The sequence below is a fragment of the Gorilla gorilla genome, chromosome 16 (assembly GCF_029281585.2).
Source record: "Gorilla gorilla gorilla isolate KB3781 chromosome 16, NHGRI_mGorGor1-v2.1_pri, whole genome shotgun sequence".
NCBI classification, from domain to species: domain Eukaryota; kingdom Metazoa; phylum Chordata; class Mammalia; order Primates; family Hominidae; genus Gorilla; species Gorilla gorilla.
The window spans coordinates 81,289,655-81,310,603 of record NC_073240.2 but is presented as its reverse complement, the minus strand read 5'-3'; the positions used below and the strand labels follow the sequence as shown (position 1 = coordinate 81,310,603).

Genomic DNA, 20,949 nt, shown 5'->3' with positions numbered 1-20,949 from the left:
GGCCTGCCTTGCTAGATTGGGGAAGTTCTCCTGGATAATATCCTGCAGAGTGTTTTCCAACTTGGTTCCATTCTCCGCATCACTTTCAGGTACACCAATCAGACATAGATTTGGTCTTTTCACATAGTCCCATATTTCTTGGAGGCTTTGCTCATTTCTTTTTATTCTTTTTTCTCTAGACTTCCCTTCTCGCTTCATTTCATTCGTTTCATCTTCCATTGCTGATACCCTTTCTTCCAGTTGATCGCATCGGCTCCTGAGGTGTCTGCATTCTTCACGTAGTTCTTGAGCCTTGGTTTTCAGCTCCATCAGCTCCTTTAAGCACTTCTCTGTATTGGTTATTCTAGTTATACATTCTTCTAAATTTTTTTCAAAGTTTTCAACTTCTTTGCCTTTGGTTTGAATGTCCTCCCGTAGCTCAGAGTAATTTGATCGTCTGAAGCCTTCTTCTCTCAGCTCGTCAAAGTCATTCTCCATCCAGCTTTGTTCCGTTGCTGGTGAGGAACTACGTTCCTTTGGAGGAGGAGAGGTGCTCTGCGTTTTAGAGTTTCCCGTTTTTCTGTTCTGTTTTTTCCCCATCTTTGTGGTTTTATCTACTTTTGGTCTTTGATGATGGTGATGTACAGATGGGTTTTTGGTGTGGATGTCCTTTCTGTTTGTTAGTTTTCCTTCTAACAGACAGGACCCTCAGCTGCAGGTCTGTTGGAATACCCTGCCGTGTGAGGTGTCAGTGTGCCCCTGCTGGGGGGTGCCTCCCAGTTAGGCTGCTCGGGGGTCAGGGGTCAGGGACCCACTTGAGGAGGCAGTCTGCCTGTTCTCAGATCTCCAGCTGCGTGCTGGGAGAACCACTGCTCTCTTCAAATCTGTCAGACAGGGACATTTAAGTCTGCAGAGGTTACTGCTGTCTTTTTGTTTGTCTGTGCCCTGCCCCCAGAGGTGGAGCCTACAGAGGCAGGCAGGCCTCCTTGAGCTGTGGTGGGCTCCACCCAGTTAGAGCTTCCTGGCTGCTTTGTTTACCTAAGCAAGCCTGGGCAATGGCGGGCGCCCCTCCCCCAGCCTCGCTGCCACCTTGCAGTTTGATCTCAGACTGCTGTGCTAGCAATCAGCAAGATTCCGTGGGCGTAGGACCCTCCGAGCCAGGTGTGGGATATAGTCTCGTGGTGCGCCGTTTTTTAAGCTGGTCTGAAAAGCGCAATATTCGGGTGGGAGTGACCCGATTTTCCAGGTGCATCCGTCACCCCTTTCTTTGACTCGGAAAGGGAACTCCCTGACCCCTTGCGCTTCCCAGGTGAGGCAATGCCTCGCCCTGCTTCGGCTCGCGCATGGTGCGCGCACCCACTGGCCTGCGCCCACTGTCTGGCACTTTCTAGTGAGATGAACCCGGTACCTCAGATGGAAATGCAGGAATCACCTGTCTTCTGCGTCGCTCACGCTGGGAGCTGTAGACGGGAGCTGTTCCTATTTGGCCATCTTGGCTCCTCCCCCCGAGTGCTATGTATATTCTGTTGTATGTAAATGCTGTAGAGTATCTGGCCATTTGTGGCTGATAGCTGTTGAGGTTATTTCAAGTTTGTTATCACACACAATGCTTTATTGAATGTCATTTTTCCTCATGCATGTGTGTAGTTTTCTAGGGTGGATGTTGGGTTGTAGATGCTGGGTCATGGTGTACGTACATTTTTTAATTTACTAGGTCCTTGTCTTCCAAAGTGGCTCCACCAAGTTACACTCCCATCAGCAGCTTGTTAGAGTATCCATGTCTCCCTACCCCAGCTGACTAATGTTACTCTGTAGCAATCTGTTATACTTTCCTTAATTTGTTGGGCTAAAAAACTACAGAGTTTATCTTGTTTTAATTCTTGTTTCCTTGATTCCCAGTAAGGTTAAATATTTTTCCATTTGAGCATCTTTTCATATATTAACTGATCATTTGTAAATCTTATGCAGGGAATTGCCTGTTTACATCCTTTGCCCATTTTCCTATTATTTGGTCTCTTATTGATTTGTAGGAATTCTTTGAATATTCTGGATACAAATTATTTTTATATATGTGGCAGTTATCTTTAGTTTGCTGATTATTAAGATTATTATTATTTTTTTGAGACGGAGTCACTCCGTCTCCCAGGCTGGAGTGCAGTGGTGCGATCTCAGCTCACTGCAAGCTCCGCCTCCTGGGTTTACACCATTCTCCTGCCTCTGCCTCCCGAGTAGCTGGGACTACAGGTGCCTGCCACCACGCCTGGTTAATTTTTTGTATTTTTGGTAGAGACGGGGTTTCACCGTGTTAGCCAGGATGGTCTCAATCTCCTGACCTTGTGATCCACCCGCCTCGGCCTCCCAAAGTGCTGGGATTACAGGCGTGAGCCACCGCGCCCGGCCTGCTGATTATTCTTTAAAGCTGACAATGTCTTCGGTCATTATAGCCGTTTAAATATTTGTTGCGATCAAATTTATTGATCTTTTACTTGATGTCTTTTTCATTTTGTTTAAGGCCTTCCTGCATGATAGAGCTTACTGAAGCTACTCCCCTTTGTTAGTCACCTTCTTTCTGGAACTTAGTTCTTTCTAACTGAACCTGACTGAGGCTGGGCGAAGCATGTGAAATGTTTTGTCATATTTTCTTCTGGTTGGCTGTGGGAGGCTATACTTGAGGACTGGTGGAAATTTCAGCTGCACTGTGTAGATTTCAGGTGAAGGCAAACGTTCTCTGGCACAGAGGACCACAGATGAGCCTGCAGAGAAATACTCTACTAGTTTGCAGGCTCTATGTGGGTTTGGATTGTATTTCCAATGCCTAGCTTAGTACTTGGAACACACAGACAGTGAATAAATATTACTTAAAAATTTAACTTCTCCACAATAAATTTTGTGAGCTTCTGGAACTCATTGTTAGCAAAGGCTGTGGAATCTTGTCTCTGAGAATTTCTAGTAGTACCCTCATCTTTCGAGGGTGGTACACTCATGTAAACATGAGTGTGGCCGGATGAACCTCTCCCGAGTGTAGATACAAATACACACATTGCCTGCACGTGCACACACTCAGCCTTTCTAAAGTTTCCAAGCTCTTTAAAAAAAAAAAACAAAAAACAAAAAACAGCTGAATAGTTCAGGTTGTAGACATGAAATAAATACTCTTGAAGATGTCATTTCAAAGCAATCTATGTGCTCCTTTTCCAGCTCAGATGAGGCATTGATCTTAAGGAAAGGAAAGGCAGTGCTTTTTTGGGTTAGTACAAACTGGCATGGAAAACTGTTACCTTCTTTTCATAGTGATGTTGACAAATCTGCTCAAATGAATGAATTTACTTTTGAATGATTCATTTCAGGGGAAATGGCACAATCACTTCCTTATGCTAGTAGTCAGTGGCCCACAAGAAGAGGTAAGAGTAGAGGAGGCACTCACAACTTTATCAAGATGTGAGCACTGGCTTTAACTTGCCTGAAAAAACTCTCAAGAAATCACTGATCATAAAACATACAATCTATAATTTTTTTTTTTTTTTTTTGAGACGGAGTCTCACTCTGTCGCCCAGGCTGGAGTGCAGTGGTGTGATCTCGGCTCACTGCAAGCTCCGCCTCCCAGGTTCCCGCCATTCTCCTGCCTCAGCCTCCCGAGTAGCTGGGACTACATACAGGCGCCCACCACCACGCCCGGCTAATTTTTTGGATTTTTAGTAGAGACGGGGTTTCACCGTGTTAGCCAGGATGGTCTCGATCTCCTGACCTCGTGATCCGCCTGCCTCGGCCTCCCAAAGTGCTAGGATTACAGGCGTGAGCCACCGCGCCTGGCCACAATCTGTAATTTAATTAAATTTTAAAAGTGCCCAGAGACTTTATGGAAACTTTGTATTAAGAATGCAGTATGTGAGTATAGCATAGCTATTTGGAGCACCAACTTGGAAGCAGACAGACCTGGCTTCATTTCTGGGCTCAAGTGCTTACTACCTGTGTGACTTATACAAGTTTCTTTCTTTCTTTCTTTCTTTTTTTTTTGAGATGGAGTCTCGCTCTGTTGCCCAGGCTGGAGTGCAGTGGTGCGATCTCTGCTCACTGCAAGCTCCGCCTCCTGGGTTCATGCTGTTCTGCCTCAGCCTCCCAAGTAGCTGGGACTACAGGCGCCTGCCACCGTGCTCGGCTAATTTTTATTTTATTTTTTTAATTTTTTTTTTTTATTTTTAGTAGAGATGGGGTTTCACTGTGTTAGCCAGGATGGTCTCAATCTCCAGACCTCGGACTTATACAAGTTTCTTAACTTCCCTAAGCCTTGGTTCCTCATCTGTAAAAACAGGAAAATATTGCAACCTATTTCCTGGGACTTGTATAAGGATTAAATCAGTTAATGTAAACAAAGCACTTGGAACAATTCCTGAAAATGAGTACTCAATACAAGTTTAGGGTTTTTGTTGTTAGTAGTATTACCTAGCTTCCATTGAGAGAATCTGACTATATTTAGTTTCCATAAATTATATGATCAAATACAGTTAGATACTAGTTACCATGTAAAACAGATCCCCTAATGGGAAGAAACGAGACTGGTCTATCAGTAATGGGACTCATAATCTCTTTCCTTATTCTCTTTCTCCTTTTTATCAGCTTGTCTTTCCTGCCTACCTGCCTTCCTGCCTTCTTTTGTTTGTGGCTTCTCATCTCTCTTTTTGTCCTCTTCCACATTTACCATGATTTCCTCCTGTCCGCTCTCCTAATTGGAAGTGCTGAGAGGATGTGCTCTCACCAGATCTGACAGGAGAGCTAGTGCCATTTGGCTGCCTCCAGCATTCATAAGGAAAGGATGGTTCTTAAAAACAATTAGTATGATCATGAGATGAAACTCGTGTCTCAGGCCGGGCGCGGTGGCTCACGCCTGTAATCCCAGCACTTTGGGAGGCCGAGGCGGACGGATCACGAGGTCAGGAGATCGAGACCACGGTGAAACCCCGTCTCTACTAAAAATACAAAAAAAAAAAAATTAGCCGGGCGTAGTGGCGGGCGCCTGTAGTTCCAGCTACTCGGGAGGCTGAGGCAGCAGAATGGCGTGAACCCGGGAGGCGGAGCTTGCAGTGAGCCGAGATTGCGCCACTGCACTCCAGCCTGGGTGACAGAGCGAGACACCATCTCAAAAAAAAAAAGAAAAAAAAAAAAAAAAGAAACTCGTGTCTCTTCCCTTGGGATCACCCTTCCTTTTGAACCAGGTGGATCTTCTTACTTCCTCCCCCTTCAATGAAGCATTCTCCTCTGCATATGCTGGGGGAGTAGAAAGAATGCTTGGCACTCAGCTCCACATGGGAGAAATCATATCTATTTAATGCATCACTGTGTACCTCATGCCTAGGACCTGTTGCATAGAAGGTAACAAATATTTGCTGAGGGAATGATTTAGTGAAGCCACACTGAAACTGGAGATTTGAACTCTGGTTTTCTTACTCACTAGAGGTATAACCTTGGGTAAGTTACTGAGGTACTCTGAGACTCAGATTCCTTATATAATGTATATAATAATATATGACATGATAATTTATTATATATAATATTTAGTGAAAATGATATGATATTATTTTATATAATATTTAATGAAAATGATGACATGATTATTATATATAATATTTAATGAAAACAATAATACCTACCTTTAATGGAAAGTTAAAGGATTATAAAACTTTTTTTTAAAAGTGCTTTGCAAACTGTCAAATACTGTGCAACTATGAGAGTCATGTGGGAAATTCCAGGAAGTTTAGATAGGTAATTCTTTGCCCTTCTGAAAGTAGGATGTACAGTCAGAGTTGGTGCTTTCCAAGTAACCACCATTTTAAAGCTTGGGTCATAGAGTTAGGCCAAGAGGTCTTTCTTTTCTTTGTCATCCTCTTACCCTAAATAATAGTCTGGTTAATTTGAGGCCAAATAAATGGGCACACAGAGACATACAGATGATTGACTAAGCATTCAGTTTGGCAAAGGCGTTTCCAAAACATATAAACATCTAGCAGCGAGGTGCTATGATCTCAAGTATTCATATATATCCTTTTATTAAATACGTTTTGGGGCAAAATTTTTCTGTTTCTTTTGAATTTTTACTTGAGATTTTAAAATCATTTAGTGAAAAATAAAAGACCCTCAAGACAGGCAGAAATGCATAATACTGACACAGGAGTTAGAGAAAAGCACCTCTCCCGAGGGGCCCCTCAGTCAAGCTCTCTTAAGTGCTAGTTCTCTAACCTTGGGAGTCAGCCTGGACTCCTGTCTCTCATAGCCCACATCCATCCATCAGCAAATCCCCTTGGCTGCCCCTTTGAAATGCTGTAAGCACTTGACTCTGTCAGTAGCCTCCTGCCAGACTCCATGGTTCCATCCTTTATCTGCTATAATTTGTTTTCCACATAGTACCCACAGTGATATGTTACAAACTTGAATTAGATCTGATCTTGGCCTAATCAGAACTCTCCAAAATGCCCCTTCACCCTGGGAACAAAAGCACAACATCCTGAGTATGAAGTTACCCAAAGCCCTTTATGACCTGGCCTCTACCTGCCTCTCAAATCTCATTTTCTACGAATCCCTTCCTGTTCTCATAGCTCCAGTCTCCTTAGATAAACTAAGCACACTCCATCCTCCAGTCTTTGCAGTTGCTGTTGCCCCTGCCTGGAATAATTTTCTGCCATAAGTTCGCCTGCCTTCCCTCTTCTTTTCGCCCAGGTATCCCTTCCAAGTAATTCTTCTCCTCAGAGAAGTCTTCCTTGATCACCCCATCTAAGAAAGTACCACTGTCACTCTGTCTCCCTACCCAACTTTATTGCCTTCATAATAGTTTTCATGACTGGACATCCCATTGCATATTTATTTGCTTATCTGTTTATTGTCTGTGTCTGCCATGAGAATGTGAGCTTAGTGAGGACACGGATCCTGTATGCTTTGTTCACCACTGTGTTTCCAGTACTTTAACTGATACCGGCATGTGGCCAATGCTCAGTGAATATTTCCTGAGTGAACAAAGGAATAGTCTTTAGAGAAGTGAGAAAGCATGATACTTGCCTGTGTCTTTTTTTTTTTTTTTTTTTCCCATACAAAGTCTTGCACTGCCACCCAGGCTGGAGTACAGCGGTGTGATCATGGCCCACTGCAGCCTTGACTTACCAGGCTCAAACAATTCTACCAACCCAGCCTCCCAAAGTGCTAGGATTACAGGCATGAGCCACTGTGCCTGGCTGCCTGTATCTTTAAAAATTCTGAGGTTCTGATTTTCTTTAGATTACTGATACTGTATATTATTTTATGCTTTAGGTTTTGTTGAAACCAAGGTAGCTGAATTTAACAAACTATCACTGTTCCCAGAAATAATAAGGCCTGAACAATTCTTATTTACTACTACATTACTGATAGGATATTGAATCCTTATTTGTATATTTATTTTTATATAATGGTCTTAAGATACAAATAGCATCATTAAAGAAAATATATTTGAAAATAACATTTTTGAAAGGAAGAAAAGTCACTCCCATCACCCTAACATATCCACATGCAGACATTGTATGCAATTATAATTAGGGTGTACATAAGAGTTTTTTGGTGTGACATACAAATATTTTCAACACTGTCTCACATACTCCATGTTAACATTAGGCATTAATTTCTAATGTCTACAGAATAGTTCATTAATTTGCCATATCATAATTTACTTAACCAATTCCCAATTGTTAGACAATTTGGTTTTGATTTTCCCCCTTTTATTTATTTATTTATTTTTTGAGACAGAGTCTCACTCTGTCATCCAGGCTGTAGTGCAATGGCTTGATCTTGGCTCACTGCAACCTTCACCTCCCAGGTTCAAGCAATTCTCCTGCCTCAGCCTCCTCAGTAGCTGGGATTACAGGCATGTACCACCACACCCAGCTAATTTTTGTATTTTTAGTAGAGACAGAGTTTCACCACATTGGCCAGGCTGGTCTCGAACTCCTGACCTCAAGTGATCTCCCCACCTCAGCCTCCCAAAGTGCTGGGATTATAGTTCTGAGCCACTTCGCCCAGCCTAGTTTTCCCCTTTTAGATATAATGCTTCAGTAGTGAAGCATAGGTATGCTTTTCTGGTGCCCCTTACCTTCCAATATTTTAGAAGACTGCCTCATGATAAATTTCTAACAGTGGAGTAACTGGTTCATATAAGTTGTGTGTATAATTACGATATTCTAGCATACTGGAAAACATATTTTCTTTTCAAAAGTATTATATCAATAGAACAATATCATAGCAACCTTATCAGTGTGGGTGGTACTATTAATAATTTTGAGGGTTTAATAGGCATCAAATAAAGCCACTTTAATAGGTCTAAAAAACAATAAGACTTTGTTAAAATGTACATTTCTTTAACTGCTATTAATGTTTTTCTCATATACTTGTGAATGATTTATATTTCTCTCTTTAATGGTTTCTCCTTTTTAAACTATTAAGGGCCTGAGAATTTTCTCTCACATTTGAATGAACACTTTCATGGTATATGTAAATATTTTCCTAGTTTATTGTTCTTTTTAGTTTTTCATAGTTAAAAAAATTTTTAATCTTCATCTGGCTGAATTTATCAATATTTTCTTTGTTTACTGTCCTTTCTTTAGACGTTGATGTATATGACATGTTAACTGATCAATGATAATAGACAATGATTATCGTTATAATAAAAGTCATTTCAGAGGGTCTCATCATACTTGCGAAATATGGTTTTTAGGAAGGGGCATAATGAAGTGGATACCTCCCTAGAGTGTAATCTGTGAGTATGTACTGGCAGAAGGGAAAGAGGAAGAAGAGGGGCAGTTTCCTTCCTCTGTCAAGGCATGACAGCATGTCTCAGAGCACGACGCACACTTACGTAGGCAGAAAATGGCTTTCTTAGGCAATCTTTCAAATGAAATCCCCCTGGCTGGTGGTATTCATCTGCTTTGCCAGTGATGTTCATAAAATGATTCCAAGGCACCGCAGAGCTCTCGAATCTCTCCCAGCTATCAAAGGGTTATGCTTGGTTTACGTTTCAATATTAGTTACACTTTGCTCTGAGCTACTTGCAGGCATTTGTAACCCCAGGTTCTGGAACCTGTAAGATGCAGCCACAAATGTTTGCTAGATGAACATTCGAAAAAAATTATTTTAACAATTTTTGAATATTTTGGCACTTGTTTGGAAATTTATGGAGTGGAAAGAAGTAGGGTATTTGCATTCTAATCCAGGTCCAGGCACCAAGGGTTTGGTTAATCTTAGATAACTGATTTTTTTTTGTGGGCCTCACTTTCCTCATTTGTTAAGAGAGAGCATTAGGCTAGATCATCTCAGAGGTACTTTTCAGTGGGGATTCTATGATTATAGATTGTAAATTAAATAAAATGTCCAGTTAATTGGGTTATCCTACATTTTTAAAACTATGTCCGATCACAAAGAGAGTAGATTATAAAAGAAACCATCATCCTTTTCATAGCTTCAAAGGTATTGGTTTAATTTGGATTTACTGTGAGTTCTCATGAGTTTCAATACAATGCAGTTTACAGTATAATAGAATTCATATTACAAATATAAGTGCATTGAAATCAATGTTGGACAATTGAACAAGAAGAAGAACAAAAAGACTTTTTATCCTCTAGAGCTGTGCTTGCTGTTCACTATGGTAGTAAAATGTGGCTAGTCTGAATTAAGATACGCTGTAAGTACTAAATACTCATGAGATTTTGAAGGTTTGTTATGAAAAAAACTATCTCAGTGATTTGACATTGATTACATACAGAAATCATTATCACTAAATATATCTTAAAAATTAATTTTTCCTATTTTTGTACTTTTTAAAATGTGGCTACCAAAAATTAAAATTACAGATGTAGGCCACACTGTGTTTCTGTTACACAATGCTCCTTTAGAGGGATAGAAGATTATTTGCATTATTTAAATGAAAATATTTTTGCTTTTTATTCCAGCATACTTAATCTCCAATGATTTTTAAAATGTTAAATTTATTCTCTCATAGGAAAATGGCTTTGTAAAGAAGCTTGAGCCTAAATCTGGCTGGATGACTTTTCTAGAAGTTACAGGAAAGATCTGTGAAATGCTCTTCTGTCCTGAAGCAATACTGTTGACCAGAAAGGACACTCCATATTGTGAAACTGGCCTAATTTTTCTGACTCTTATGAAAACGATTGCCAACACATACTTCTACTTTTAAATAAACAACTTTGATGATGTAACTTGACCTTCCAGAGTTACAGAAATTTTGTCCCTATTTAATGAATAAATTGTATGTATTTTTCTCTATATGCCATTTTTGTCTTCATTTTTGGAGTCTGGCTGGAAATTCAGCCAAAGGGTAAAGCTCAACACAGGAGCCAGGCAATTAATTATAGGATGATGACCAGGAAGGCGGTGTCTTTTCTGCCCCAGGCAGACTTTTAAGGTGTGCCATTACCCCAAAAGTCCTTTTCTGTGTCACTAGGCTCGACTGAGAATCGGACTCAGGCTAGAAGCAGACTCAGGTCGGCTTCCCTCTTCCCTCCTTCCTTCCCATGCTTTCTGCAGTTTCCAATGCCCCTGGCTGCTTAAGAGTTTCCATTGATGCCTCCTCCCCAGCCTTCTCTCTCTGGCTTGCCATGTGGGGTTGATAGATATGGCAACCTGATATGCAGGATACTCTGGGATATTCTGAACAAAGAAAATTGGTAAATGATTCAACGTGGAGCTAGTGTTAATTTTTATTTTTATTTTTTGGTAAAAATGAACAGATTAGAAAATTACGTAGTTTGTTAGACCTCGTGTTCTAACTTTTAGGTCAGCAAATCTAATTGCACTATGTATACACTGTACCTGCCTGGCCTTCCCTTTTTCTTACAACACAGTCCCCCGGGACTTGCATTAGCTTTCCCTGGAAGCTGTTGATAGATTCCATAAAGAAGCCAGAACTCCCCTCTCAAGCCATGTGCATTCTCACCGGGCACTTAATGCTTTACCTAGGAGGTGTGATTCTTAACGGTGGGGATTAAGACACTGGGGCGGTCAGTAGGGACGTATTTTTGGCAGAGACAGCTCTGGTTTTCTTAGGAAGTCACATCTGAGAGGCAACCATCTATGCCATCTGAGGCGCCTGTCTACTGGGAGCAGTTTAAGACTTAACAGTTTATTTTACCTCTTCCTGCAAGTGCCTCACCCACCCCCCAACTGCTTTTAGTTTTAATTCATTTTTGTGTTTTAATCAGAGCTGAGTGGTGGGAATGAACAGTCACTGATGGTTATAACAGGAAGTACCTATGTGGGCACTATTACCTGGAATACATTCACACTAGAAACCCACAAAATTTGGCTTTTACACTACAGTTATTGCTTTAGCAGTGTTCCCGATTATGTATCATCTATACATTCATCACATAAAGACATTTCCATCAACCACTGTGGTCCCTTAAGATTATAATGGAGCTGAAAAATTCCTAATACTACTGATGTGGCAGCCAACCAACACATTATCTTTTCTGTGTTTAGATACACAAGTATCACGGTGCTTACAATTGCCTACAGTATTCGGTACAAAATACGCTGTACAGGTGTGTAGCAACTTTGTGTAACTACACTCTGATGTTTGCACAAGAAGGAAATCGGGGCATCTGTCAGACATATCCCTGTAGTTAAGCGACTCGTGACGATTTCGCTACATGTCCTGCCTTGCCCTTCTTTTCTGGCCCCTTAAGTCCCACTACTGAACAGTACAAGAGATGCCAGGCACCGTGGGTACTGCCGGCCATCTTTACCATCCCCGCCAGTGGCGCTGCCTCCTCCGCGGTCCCGGTGAGGGCCCAGGCTCAGGGAGGTCAGGCGGCAGGGCAGTGACGGCGCCTCGCCACCGCTCCCCTAACCGGGGAGGGCGAGCTGGACCACGGGGACCGCACGAGGGCTGGGTCCCAAGGGCCAGAGGCGAGGTAAGCGCGCGGCGCGCCGCGGGCCCGCGTCCCGGAAGCGGGGTAGGGGGGCGCTTCCCCGAGCCCCGACCCGCCCCTAGGCCGCGGATCCACCTGGGAGCGGCCAGGGGCGGAGACCGAACCCGAGGGCGCCCAGGGCGCCGAGGGCGGGACTGGACTCGGCTTGGGCGTGAGATGGCGGCGGCAGCGGTGAGCAGCGCCAAGCGGAGCCTGCGGGGAGAGCTGAAGCAGCGTCTGCGGGCGATGAGTGCCGAGGAGCGGCTACGCCAGTCCCGCGTACTGAGCCAGAAGGTGCGAGGCCGCCCGTAGCGGACGCCGCGGCGGCCAGACCCTCCGAAGGCCTGGCGGCCAGCGCTTGCTGATCTGTGCATGGTCCGTGCTGGCGCTGGGCTAGGCCCCCCCACCGGCGCGCGCACGTTTCCCCTCTCGGCGCGCGCACGCCCCCTAGTCGTGGTCTGGACGCTCTTGGCACTACGTCCGGGAGAGGGCCCGGTAATGAAAATTGTAGGGCTAAAGAGCGAGAGGACGGCAGGGGTTGACAGATTTATCTCTGGGAGGGGAGTTCGTTTGCATGGGTGGCTCCTTTGGTGCTCGAAAACTCCTCCGTGGGGATGACGGTGCTGTGGTGAGAGCAGGGTGAGAACAGAAAGTTGTGGTAGAGGAGATGGGTGAACACCTGAGTGCCCAGGTTCCCTCAGTGAGGCCTAAAGTTAATGAGCTACGAGTAAGACTCCGTTTATATTAGTAAAATGGCCAGAGAAAGATGCAGGTGCTTTAGACGAGGGAACACCAAAAAAGGTGTGGAGATGCCAAAGGGCAGAACTCAGAGGTTGACTGGACTTCACTAAGCATATGGAGGGCTAAGGCTGTGTCTCAGTAGCTCCAGGACCTAGGCTTTTTCTGTCTCAGAGTTGGTCAACATTAAATGCTTTTTCTTGAGTGAACGAAAGGAATACTTGGCTATCATATCCAGGCTTCCCAAGAACGTAGGAAGCAGAAGAGAGAAATGAGAGGAATAAGTGAGGGTCCGTGTTTGTTGGTTAGCCGACCTCTGTTTCATTACTTTCACCAACTGCACTGCTATGTATTTTTAGTCTGTCTATGTAATGTCAGTTTTCTTATCAATAAAATGGCAGTCATATCCTGTTGTGAAGGCATGTTCTAAAGAGTTTTTGGGGACTCATTTTTGTTAGACACCAGAGGAAGAAAAATTTAATGTCCCCTGAATAAGTACGTATTTGTAATTCTGTTGTAAGTCAAACTGATGATCTGTTTTCCCAGCATCATGCTTCAGAGACACCAGATATTTGGAAACTTGATGTTCCTTGGAATTAGTTATACCATCAGGCTTTCTTAATTACCCTTCACTATTCTATTATCCGTTATTTACTCAAATTCAAGGTGCCTGTGGGTTAAAGCAGTAAAGCATATATGCTCATTTCACCCCTCTCTTCATCTAGGTAGGTGTGCATGAGGGAATCTATACAGATGTTAATTCGTTCGTTCAAACAGAATTATTTTAGCTATTACGAGGAAGCATTGCTGGGTGTTTTAGTAGATGTAAAGGATATAGACTCTTGTCCTTACTATCTAGTTGTTTAATTTTTAGCTAATTCATTCACATATGTTGAACACCTATGTAGTGCACACTTGGCTATATACTGGGTTGTGGAGATGAAAAAGATATGATTGTTGCTCTAAAGGAGCAGAGAGCCTAGAAGAGGAAACAGACATGAATAAAGAATTGCATAGAAGCCAGATATATGATAAAGGTAAACACCAATGTTGCGGAAACGTAGCCTTGGGGAGGGGTAATTGGAAAGCTTTCTATTGGAAAATGTTTGAGATGAGTTTCGGAGAACAAGATGAATTCTTTCAGGTGAAGGGAAAGATGGGATAGGGGAGTGTGAGTAGGGATATTTAGGCAAGAGATGACAGGATACAGTTTAGCATGGGCTTTGGAACTGCACAGATCTGGGCTGAATCTGGCGCCGTTGTTTTTTAACTGTATATCCTTGGACAGGTCTCATAATCTCTCAGAACCTTTGGTTCCTTGTCTATAAAATGGATAATATCACTCTTGTAGGTCGATTGTGAGAGTTAAAGAAGTGTGTAAAGGGATGTATTCAGAGCTTTGCCTATTTTTTGTTATGTCCTTTAGGAAGAGTATAATGGCAGCATTTGGATAATGGGTTGGGGAGGGAAGAAAGAAAAAAAAAATATGGAGACCAGTAAGGGGCTGTTGTGCCAATTCAAGTGAAAGATGAAAAATATGCAAACCAGAGCATGGGCAGTGAAGATGAGGGGAAAGGAGGCAAATAGGAGACTGTTAAGTGAGAAACATCAGGACTTGGCAACTGATTGGAAGAGGTTAGAGAATACTGGAAGGGGAGGAGTCACCAGTGATTCCAAAATTTAGAGCTTGGTATAATGGTGTTTAACCTTGGGCATAAAGAATGTAGGAATTGGAACAAATTTTGGAGGGGCATGGGGAAAATAAAGATGAATTCAGTTTCTAATCTTCTACGTTGTCTTTGTCCGTAGAAGATTAGAATTCATAAACTATAGATGGAAATAGTGGCTACATAGATACAGAGTCACTGACAGCAATAGAATGACGACTGAGAGCTGGCATTAAAGGAGGAGAGAGAAAAATTAAAAAGCAGACCCATGACCCTCAGTAATAAATACATTTTACTCTGTACAAACAAATATACACATACAAGGAACATTTTACAGCTCTTAACCACATACAATGAAATTTAATATTTTCTTTTTTTTTTTCAAGACAGAGTCTTGCTCTGTCGCCCAGGCTGGAGTGCGGTGGCGTGATCTCGGCTCACTGCAACCTCCGCCTCCCACGTTCAAGTGATTCTCCTGCCTCAGCCTCCCAAGTAGCTGGGATTACAGGCACGTGCCGCCATGCTCAGCTAATTTTTCTATTTTTAGTAGAGACGGGGTTTCACCATGTTGGCCAGGGTGGTCTCGAACTCGACCTCGTGATCTTCCCGCCTCTGCCTCCCAAAGTGCTGGGATTACAGGCGTGAGCCACCGTGCCTGGCTTGAACTTTAATATTTTCTATTCTATTTCATTTAAAAATTGTAGCCCACTATTGATTCCATGACTAACCAATGGATCATCACTGGAAACGTCAGTGTACTGTGTAGTGTTTTGCCATAGTGAATGCTCAATAAAGGTGTTAAATGATATCTTTCATTTAGAAAAGCATATTTATTCTTATTGGCACTGTACCTTTTTATAACTTAGAAATTTATCAGAGAAGTAATTTAAATGGTAAAGAAATTCAGCTTTATGTCATATCTTGATTCCCTAACTAAGATGAGGAAATTAGTGCCCCTTTACTCACTATGTTTTCTACTCCCTCTGTCAGTTTCTGACATTTATATTGTTATATTTATGTTGTCAAGTTTTGTAATTTTTCTTTTTCTTTTTCTTTTTTTTTTTTTTTGAGAGGGAGTCTCGCTCTGTTGCCTAGGCTGGAATGCAGTGGCGTGATCTCGGCTTACTGCAAGCTCCGCCTCCCGGGTTCATGCCATTCTCCTGTCTCAGCTTCACAAGTAGCTGGGACTACAGGCGCCCGCCACCACGCCCGAGTAATTTTTTGTATTTTTAGTAGAGATGGGGTTTCACCGTGTTAGCCAGGATGGTCTCCATCTCCTGACCTCGTGATCCACCTGCCTCGGCCTCCCAAAGTACTGGGATTACAGGCGTGAGCCACCGCACCTAGCCAGTTTTTCATTTTTTGAGACAGAGTCTCGCTTTGTTGCCCAGGCTGGAGTGCAGTGGCGCAATCTTGGCTCACTGCAACTTCCGCCTCCCAGGTTCAAGGAGTTCTGTGCCTCAGCCTCCCGAGTAGCTGGGATTACAGGTGCCTGCCACCACGCCTGACTAATTTTTGTATTTTTAGTAGAGACAGGGTTTCATCATCTTGGCCAGGCTGATGTTGAACTCCTGACCTCATGATCCACCTGCCTTGGCCTGCCAAAGTGCTGGGATTACAGGCATGAGCCACCACGCCCGGCCAGGTTTTGTAATATTTAAACTTTGTTCTGTAACTATAATGAGTCTACTGAGCAGTATTTGTGACCGATTTCCAAACTTGAGATTTCAGTAAATTGTATTTACAGTAAACAGTATTTACAAAAATATGTAAAGCACTGAATACATACCTTGTATTTATTTTTTTAATTTTTTTTTTAGATGGAGTCTCGCTCTGTTGCCAGGCTGGAGTGCAGTGGCCCAATCTCAGCTCACTGCAACCTCCGTCTCCCGGGTTCAAGCGATTCTCCTGGCTCAGCCTCCCGAGTAGCTGGGACTACAGGTGCATGCCACTATGCCCAGCTAGTTTTTGTATTTTTAGTAGAGACGGGGTTTCACCACGTTGGCCAGGATGGTCTCGACCTCTTGACCTCATGATCCACCCACCTTGGCCTCCCAAAGTGCCGGGATTACAGGTGTGAGCCACCACGCCCAGCCATATTTTTGTTCTATAGATGGTATTCATTGTAGAATCAAGTTGTATGATTGAATATGTAAGAAAAGACATAACTTTATGTCACTAGATATATGTAGCTAGGAAGGTAATGTTTCAAGTGTCAGTACCAAAGCTTTTCTCTTTTCCCCCATAATTGCTCAAAATCATTCTCTTTTTTACTTTGTTCCCATTTGGAGCATATTTCTAATTTAGTTCTGTATTTTTCCAGGAGCTTCTGATTGCCTTTATTTTTCCTTTTTTGACAAATCAAGAATATGCGTTTATCTTATCAATAGATTCTTTTTCATCGTCTGTTAAAATAAATCCACTCTCTTTTTGAAAACGCTCCAGCCCCTTGCTTCCTCTGGTCTGGTTGCCTCCGGCCCATTGCACTGCCATTGCCCTGGGGTTCCTCCTTATTCCACTTCTGAGTTAGGGCTTCTTTTTGATTCTAATATCTTTGTCTTTCTTGGATTCTTTTCCCTTCATCTTATTAGAGTATATTTTCAGATAATTTTTTTTGAGAAAGTATCTTTGGGGGTGGTAAACTTTTAAATATACATTAGGAAATGTTTTACCTTCATACTTGATTGATAGTTTGAATTTCAAATTTAAAATTATTTTCCTTGTTCTGCCCAGCACCCATGGCCCCCATTCAATATGGAGACTCGTGTTTTTCTTTTTCTTTCTCTCTTTTTTTTTTTTTTTTTTTTGAGATGGAGTTTCATTCTTCTTGCCAAGGCTTGAGTGCAATGGCATGATCTTGGCTCATCCTCTGCCTCCTGGGTTCAAGTGATCCTTCTGCCTCAGCCTCTCAAGTAGCTGGGACTACAGGCATGCGCCACCACGCCTGGCTAATTCTTATATATTTAGTAGAGACGGGGTTTTACCATGTTGGTCAGGCTGGCCTCGAACTCCTGACCTCAGATGATCTACCCGCCTCCACCTCCCAAAGTGCCAGGATTACAGGTGTGAGCCAAGTATATCTTCTTTGATTATTTATTTTCCTTTGTGCCTTTTTGGAACTCTTGTTAATCAGATAATAAAAATCACAGATTGATCTTCTCTATTTCTTAACATTTTTTTCATTTTTCCTATTTTTGCCTTTTCCCCTACTCCAAGGCTTTCTCCTAAGTTGTTTTAATTTTGCTAATCACAATTTTAGTTTCCATTGATTATTTCATAATTCCCTGATTGCTTCCTCCCCATATGCTGTCTATTGTTATTTTAGAAATGCAATTATCTTCTTGAGTTTGTCTGAGAAAACTAATTAGAATTTCAAAAAATTATCTGTCCTGTTTGTCCATTTTTTTCTCCCCTTCTTATTTTTTTCCCCATCCTTCTATTTTGTATTTTGACTTTTCAAAAATGTTTGATGATCCTTTGTTATCTGTACATATTTGTGAATGAAGATGTCTTAGCTAATGGGGATTTCCTCTGCCTTTTATGGTTGCTTTGGGATTTCAAGGGAGGAGTGGATTCTGCCTGACCTGCACCCTTATTCTCTGAGTGTTGTGATCTGCTGCTGTTTTGTCAGTAAAATACTGTCCCATCCACTCTTTGTCTTACAGAAATTAGGTCTCTGTTCTCTTATTCTCAGTACTCTAATGGATTTTCTTTTTTTGTGCTTCTTTACCATCATATAAATAGGATTTGAGGAAGGAAGATAAAGATGCATGCACAGTCTCACATTGAGTGTTAACTGATGTTTATTACTGCTTATTCAACTCTCGATCTTCTATATTCTGCTGTAAAGAGAGCAAAAAGGATACTTAACTTTCTAATATAGTAGTTGGATGCCAGAAGCCCCAGGCCTGCCCAGGTCTAGGTTTCACATTTCCTTTCTTTGCCCATTTCAGGCCTCAAAACAATTTTGTAATTTTTCAGAATGTGAGAGTTAACTTTCTTCCTTAGACTGGTTTGATGTGCTTTATCTACTTAATTTCTGTGTTTCCTTTTTTATTAGTAATAACCTGAGTTACTGTTCCTGTATCTTTCTGCCAGTCGTATTTATAAGCTACTTTCATGGCTTACAATTATATAATAATAACAGAAGTATTAAAAAGTCTTATAAAGAATAAAAAAAGTATTCTTTTCTTTTTAGTTTGGAGAATAGGGAGGAACAGAAAAGGAAGGGAAAAAAAGAGAGCTGGCCAGGTGCAGTGCCTCACACCTGTAATCCCAGCACTTTGGGAGGTCCAGGTGGGTGGATCAGTTGAGCTCAGGAGTTTGAGACCAGCCTGAGCAACATGGTGAAACCCTGTCTCCACAAAAAATACGAAAAATCAGCCGGACATGGTGGTTTGCACCTGTGGTCCCAGCTACTCTGGAGGCTGAGGCGGGAGGACTGCCTGAGCCTAAGAGGCAGTGATTGCAGATTGAGGCAGTGGTTGCAGATTGCACCACTGCACTCCAGCCTGGGAAACAGAGGGAGACCCTGTCTCAAAAAAAAAAAAAAAAAAAAAAAAAAAAAAAAGGAAAAAAGAGAGCAAAGGGCTAACTTCTGAGTGTGGATAAGTTCCTGAGATTGTTGACATTTCTGTGATGAGCAAAGCTCATTTACCTTCTCCTGCCTGTTGGATGATTCAATTGAATATGGTTTCTTTCATCAGGATCTGCCCCCACCCCATAATTGTGAATATTTTAATATTCATTTGAACAGATGGATTTTAGGAAATGGGATGGGGATGGTAGAGGCATGTTCTCTGCCTCAGAGAACTCAGTTCATGGACCGGTTAGGGATACCACATTTAGGGCACATGAAACAATTAGTGACCCACTCATGACAGTACATCATTAAGTTATATATTAACTCTAAATGTAGTAAGGGTTCGGCAGAAGTTAGGAAAAGTTAGGGCTTGCGTTGGGCTTTAAATGGGTAGAATTTGGGAGGAGAGAGAAGCCTGATGATCCAAGGAGTGGAGAAGCTTGTGGGAGCCAAGATACAGAGATAAAATAAAGTAGACTCTAGGGAAAGCATGTGAAATGACCGAAGACTACTAAAATGGATAGGTGGGGATCAAGCCTGGAATTCTCTGGATAGACAGCTTGTCTCCACAGTGACCTTTTAATGAGTTTTCACACCTACCAGAGTGGGTGTACCAGGAAGGGATAAAAGGAGCAGGTAAGTGCTCGGTCCCAAACTAAAAGTCAGGCTTCATGATGCAACACTGTCTGACCCACTGTATCACTCTGGTCCCCCCCCTTTTTTTTCTTTTTAATATTTAAAGAAATTGGAGAAGGCTGAGAGAGAAAGGAGGAATTGTTAAGAGGAGTTGCTAAATATAGTCTTGGAAAATATAATTGCCATAATTTCCCATTTAGGTGATTGCCCACAGTGAGTATCAAAAGTCCAAAAGAATTTCCATCTTTCTGAGCATGCAAGATGAAATAGAGACAGAAGAGATCATCAAGGACATTTTCCAGCGAGGCAAAATCTGCTTCATCCCTCGGTACCAGTTCCAGAACAATCACATGGATATGGTGAGAGTAGAATCACCAGAGGAAATTTCTTTACTTCCCAAAACATCCTGGAATATCCCTCAGCCTGGTGAGGGTGATGTTCGGGAGGAGGCCTTGTCCACAGGTGAGTATTATGGTGTTAGGATGTTGTTAGATTATGACCAGTTGTTAGATCTCAGATCCATGTGTTATGTGTGGGTCAGTGGGAGTTGCTTTTCCTGTAAGGGATTAATTTGTATTTTGCCTACGTTCCAAGACACCTGTATTACCTGGTTTAGGATGTGATGCCTTTTGAAAACTGTAAAGTGTAAATGAATAATATTGTTGACTTCTCACATATTGTTGCCCTACCTTGTGGGTTGAATTATATATTTTTCCTGAATAATTATTTCCTGTGGTTTCAGTTATGGTCTGCTTGCTAATGAGCATATTATTATTAATGTTAATGAGCAGTTATATCTTCTCAACTTCGACTACCTACCATGTGTTTATCTCAGTACATGGCACCACCAGCTACCCAGCTGGCCATGCCAGAAATCTCCAGGTCATCCTTGACTCCCCTCTTTCTCTTATGCCCCACCTGTGGTCTATTGTTAAGTCCTGATGATTTTACCTACTGAATATTTACTGAATCTGTCCATTTCTCTCCAACCCACTGCTACTACTGCAGTCTAAGCTGACATCTCCTCTTGCCTGCATTCCTGGAAAGGCCTTTTAACTGTTCTTTCTCTCCATGTCTTGCATCCTCTCCTTCCTTTTTATTGGTTATTTAAAAGTAATTGAAACAAGATTTCGAAAACACAAATCTGCCACTTCTCTCCCCTCCTTAAAATCTTTCTGTGACTTACTATTACCTTTAGATTGAAGTAAACCCTCCTTAACGAGGTTCTTCCTAATTTTGGCCCTGCTATCTTTCTATTTTCACATCTTTCTACTCCCCACTTCATAGTCTGAGTTCCAGCCACTCTGAGTATCTCTGTTTCCCAACTCCACTTTGCCTTCTCTACTGCTGGGTCTTAATACATGCTGTTCTCTGGCCAACAGCTGCTTGGGAAGTTTTATCATTATGA

At 42.1% G+C, this 20,949-nt stretch overlaps 1 protein-coding gene across 7 annotated transcripts in view; it reads left to right on the top strand.

Annotated features, from left to right (window-relative positions):
• Positions 1–20,949, top strand: part of MTHFS (methenyltetrahydrofolate synthetase) — an 81,989-nt gene that overhangs the window by 16,101 nt on the left and 44,939 nt on the right. The window contains exons 1-2 of one of the 7 annotated variants that reach the window (XM_019011204.4): positions 11,651–11,921; positions 19,742–20,003. In XM_019011204.4, the coding sequence (XP_018866749.3) occupies positions 11,718–11,921; positions 19,742–20,003 (466 nt within the window). In that variant the 5' untranslated portion in view covers positions 11,651–11,717. Of the gene's footprint in view, positions 1–11,650; positions 12,294–19,741; positions 20,004–20,949 lie in introns of those variants that run through there. The other 6 variants (XM_055363635.2, XM_004056628.5, XM_004056626.4 and 3 more) reach the window with 6 other exon arrangements.